Source organism: Triticum aestivum, chromosome 1A, assembly GCF_018294505.1.
Source record: "Triticum aestivum cultivar Chinese Spring chromosome 1A, IWGSC CS RefSeq v2.1, whole genome shotgun sequence".
In the NCBI taxonomy this organism is placed as follows: Eukaryota; Viridiplantae; Streptophyta; class Magnoliopsida; order Poales; family Poaceae; genus Triticum; species Triticum aestivum.
Genome location: NC_057794.1, coordinates 553,507,233 through 553,511,650, shown reverse-complemented (window position 1 = coordinate 553,511,650; position 4,418 = coordinate 553,507,233). Strand labels below are relative to the sequence as shown.

At 53.8% G+C, this 4,418-nt stretch overlaps 1 protein-coding gene across 1 annotated transcript; it reads left to right on the top strand.

The window, feature by feature from the left end:
- The first annotated feature begins 2,441 nt into the window (after nt 1-2,441).
- On the top strand, nt 2,442-3,921 carry LOC123180846 (transcription factor MYB4). Its single transcript, XM_044593003.1, has 2 exons — nt 2,442-2,784; nt 2,874-3,921. The coding sequence occupies exons 1-2, from the start codon at nt 2,649-2,651 to the stop codon at nt 3,665-3,667; spliced, it is 930 nt and encodes a 309-aa protein (XP_044448938.1). The 5' UTR covers nt 2,442-2,648; the 3' UTR covers nt 3,668-3,921.
- The last annotated feature ends 497 nt before the right edge of the window (nt 3,922-4,418 follow it).

Below are 4,418 nucleotides of genomic sequence, written 5' to 3'. Positions count from 1 at the left end.
CAACTTGTCAACGGTGTATTGGACGACGAAGCACGACATGTGCACTTGTCAAATTTTAAGGTGAGGCGAGTGCTCACAGCGAAACACCCTAGGAGGGCCTTTAACTTGGTGAACTATGCAATGTTAGCATGAAGGATTATCAACTTGTCAACGTGTATTGGACGACAAAGCACGACATGTGCACTTGTCAATTTTTAGGGTGAGGCCAGTGCTCGCAGCGAAACACTCTAGGAGGGCCTTTAACTTGGTGAACCAGGCAATATCAGCATGAAGGATTATCAACATGTCTGTAGTGTATTGGACGATGAAACACGACATGTGCAGTTGCCAAATATAGGGTGAGGCTAGTGCTCGAAGCGGAAGACTCTAGGAAGGCCTTTAACTTGATGAACTAGGCAATGTTAGCATGAAGGATTATCAACATGTCAATGGTGTATTGGACGACGAAGCATGACATGTGCAGTTGTCAAATTTTAAGGTGAGGTCAATGCTCGTGGCTTAAGACTCTAGGATGGCCTTTAACTTGGCGGGCTAGGCAATGTTAGCATGAAGGATTATCAACTTGTCGGCGATATATTGGAGGACGAAGTACAACATGTGCGGGTTCAACAGATCCTCGAGACGCCACAACGCATTGATCATGATAATGAGGCGTTGGAGGACTTCGACGTCATGTGAAGATAAGGTAGCGCGGAGCCCCTGCCTTAGCCCGTAACTGATCCACCTTCAAGGGGGGTCATGGAGGAGGACAACGTAGAGGGCGAAGTGTTAGGTCGACAATCCACCCGGGCCAATGCGTTTGGAGCCCTTGGTGTCGTGCTCATGACCAAGGGCCTCCTAGGACACATAGTCAAAAGCCTTTCGAAAATCTAATTTGAATACCTTGCTTATGGTAGCACAACGTGCTTTCGAGAACCCAGTTTGCTATGGGTGATCCAAGAATGGCACAAGGCCACGAGGGGGGTTTCATCTTGATTGTCATCGACCTTGACAATATTTTGATGATGCGATTCCCCCACAACTGTTGAGGGAAATAGCCTAAGATTCTTGAGGCTCGCTTCGCCGCTACTTCGGTTGGATAGTGGTGTTTAGCGGTTGATGCCAGACAGGTTCGCAGTGTGGTTGAAGATGTCATACGCAACCATGTGTTTTCTGTGCCTCCGTGTGAGTTGTTAGTGCGACGAACCTTGCCCCATCGATCACCTGACTTCATCTCCGTTTTCAAATAAGAAAAGCTTGTTCCCAATAAAAAGAACTTCACTTACTGTCCTTCCAAGTCAAAATGTTGATTCTATATACACTTGGATTTTGGAGATTTCTCAGTATGAAAAACTTGACTCGTCGTCGTCCCCTCTAAAATAAACTTGACTTGTCGTCGTCCACCGGCCAAGAAAACTAAACTCCACGTCAAGTGTCATCTCCAAAGAATAACGAGCATCCATGTTCAGAGCACAGAGAAAGAGAAACCATATTTATACTATGCCTAACCACCACACTCTGAACTTTGTTGTCAACATGGTTGCTGAACATGGGAGTGGCGCCGCTCTGCCCCAGGCTGGCCAAGTCGACCTCAGGATTCGATCAGGTCCCAAACACTGGAGCCAGAAGTCAGAGCACCAACCGGACCCTTCCACGGTTCCCACCATGCATCCATCCATATCCATGCATGCACGGCTCTCGCATCCCACCCGTGCGTATGACGAAACGGAAAGCATGCATCGGCCAAGCTAACCGTGGTGACCACGATCATGCATGTGCGCGCGCGATGCCCCTACGGAAATATACGACCTCGGCAACGCGACGAGCGCGCCGCGCTGGCAAAGCGGCGTGCCGTCGACGTCGAGAGGTTGACGAACGCGCGCGCGCGCAAAGCTGGCCGGGTGCGCGAGCGGTTGGCATGGCAGCCCTGGCCCGATCCGTCGTCGTCGTCGTCGTCTCCGTCCTGGCAAAGCTTGCTTTGAGAGCCGCTTTAGGCCCGGCTTCGTCTCCGCTGAATCGCTAGCGTTTGGACGCACGCTCGACGAAAGAATCAACCCCGAAAAGGGGTCATCGGAGACTTGGAGTGCAATGCCCTACGTACCCTACCCGCGGTCAGGCTGTGCGCTTCTTCTTCTACGTGCTTGGCTCCAAAGGCAAGCGGCAATAATTAGCGGTAAAAAAGTAATAAAAGGCAGTAAAGGTGTTGACTATTGACCGCGCGGTTGGTTGGAGACCGAGTGAGCCGTCGTGTGAAACCACGGCGAGGTTGATCTTTTTGGTCAAGAGGGGCCGCGGATGGCGACGGGGTGCTAGAAAAACATCCATCACACGACGACCTTGGAGACGTTGAACTATACGACGGCGACGGCGGCGAGGAGGACGCGGTACCGTACCGCCGGGCCCCGCGCGGCCGCTATAAGAATCTGCACCCGGTCGCTGCAGTTTCTACTTGTGCTGGCATTGGCAGAGGTAGACAGACAGGCAGACAGTGTCTGCCAGTTAATGAGGGAAACATTCTGCCTGTTCCGTCGCTAGCTAGCTGTGCCGCTGTGGTGTGAGTGATTGAGAGTTCGAGACTGGCTGATTGACTCTGTCGGAACTAGCTTGGAGGACGGCGATCGACGACTCTCTCCGGCCGCCGTGCTGCGACGTGTGTAGTAGGTAGATAGATGGGGCGCGCGCCGTGCTGCGACAAGGCGAGAGTGAAGCGGGGGCCGTGGTCGCCGGAGGAGGACGAGCAGCTGCGGAGCTACGTCCGGGCTAATGGCGTCGGCGGCAACTGGATCGCCCTGCCGCACAAAGCAGGTACGTAGTGCTACGCTCGTATGGACGCCGACGGTGGTGCACGCGGCTGATCGCTGTTCCCATGCTCATCGATTTCTTTGATGCTCCAGGGCTGAACCGGTGCGGCAAGAGCTGCCGCCTGCGGTGGCTCAACTACCTGAGGCCGGACATCCGGCACGGCGGCTACACGGAGCAGGAGGACCGCGTCATCTGCTCCCTCTACGCCTCCATCGGCAGCCGCTGGTCCATCATCGCCTCCAAGCTCCCCGGCCGCACCGACAACGACGTCAAGAACTACTGGAACACCAAGCTCAAGAAGAAGGCCATGCCCATGCCCATGCCCATGCCCATGCCTGGCCCTCACTACCACCACCACGCCGGCCTCGGGGCCTTCTCCGCGCCCGCGACGCCGTCAGGTCCTGCCGGGTCTTGGAGCCAATGCGTGCCGTCCACCCTGCAGCCCGCCGCACTCTCGCCGGCGGCGTCCGGCTCCTCCGTCGACACCACCTCATCAGGCGGCGACATGTGCTTCGCCCCCGCCGGCATGTACCAGCCGCACCACCCCATGCAGGGGTTCGTGCACGTAGACTCGTCGCCCCAGACCGTGCTCGCGCCCATGCCACTAGACGTCCCCGCCGCCACCGGCATCTGGGCGCCGTCCATGCCTGCAGCGAGTGACGTCGGTGGCGTGGCGCTGGAGGACGCGTTCCTCGCCGATCTCGGCGCCTACGGCGACCTGCTGCTCGGCGGGTTCGGCGGACAGCTGCTGCAGGACAACAAGGCCACCGCCGCCATGGAGCTCCCCGGGGCGTGCTACTTCCCCAACATGGCCGAGATGTGGGCCGCCGACCACGCCCACGCCCACGCCAAGCCGCCGCAGGGCCTCTGCAACACGTTCACATAGGATTCACGACATGATTTGCTCCATTGGATTCGTCAGCACACACGTAATTGAGACCTTGCTCCCCGAGTTGTGCATGAGAGATCAATCACATGTGAATTACTATGCTATAGAATAGATAGAAATATGTACTTACTCAGTTTAGGTGTGGATTACATACATGTACTTGTTGGAGTACTCAACTGAGGTGTGGATTTATATATCTGTGCTCAATTTTACTTCAGAAAATAATGAAACCACAATGATACCATGAGATATATCGACCGCCAAGTCGAACAGCAGTGGATGTGGTTTGCTTAGGCCGATCGGACGACACAATAACATGATGTACATGTGCGGTTTACGCCTTCCTAGATATGACCAAATCACCTCGTATGTTTCCTCGACAAGAATACACATATACTACACCGAAAATGACGAGACTATATATGTCTACATACGGTCTGGTGATGCCGGCATTATGATACGCAATGTATGCGCATGAGTGACATGAGACCTGCATCTCCTTAGTCGACCCTTTCCAAGGCCTCAGAACTAGCGTACATGTGGATGCAAGGAACCTTTGCAAGATCCTCTCCTCTGTAGGGTTTGTAAACACTCTTATCTCTCTTGTGATTTGATTACTCATTGTATACTATATCTTGGAGCACATAGTATGCTAATCATACTCAATTTAATTATTAAGCATGTATGTCTCCATTGTCATCTCTAGTAGTAAAGTGATTGGAGTCGAAGACTTTGAGCTCAGCGACTA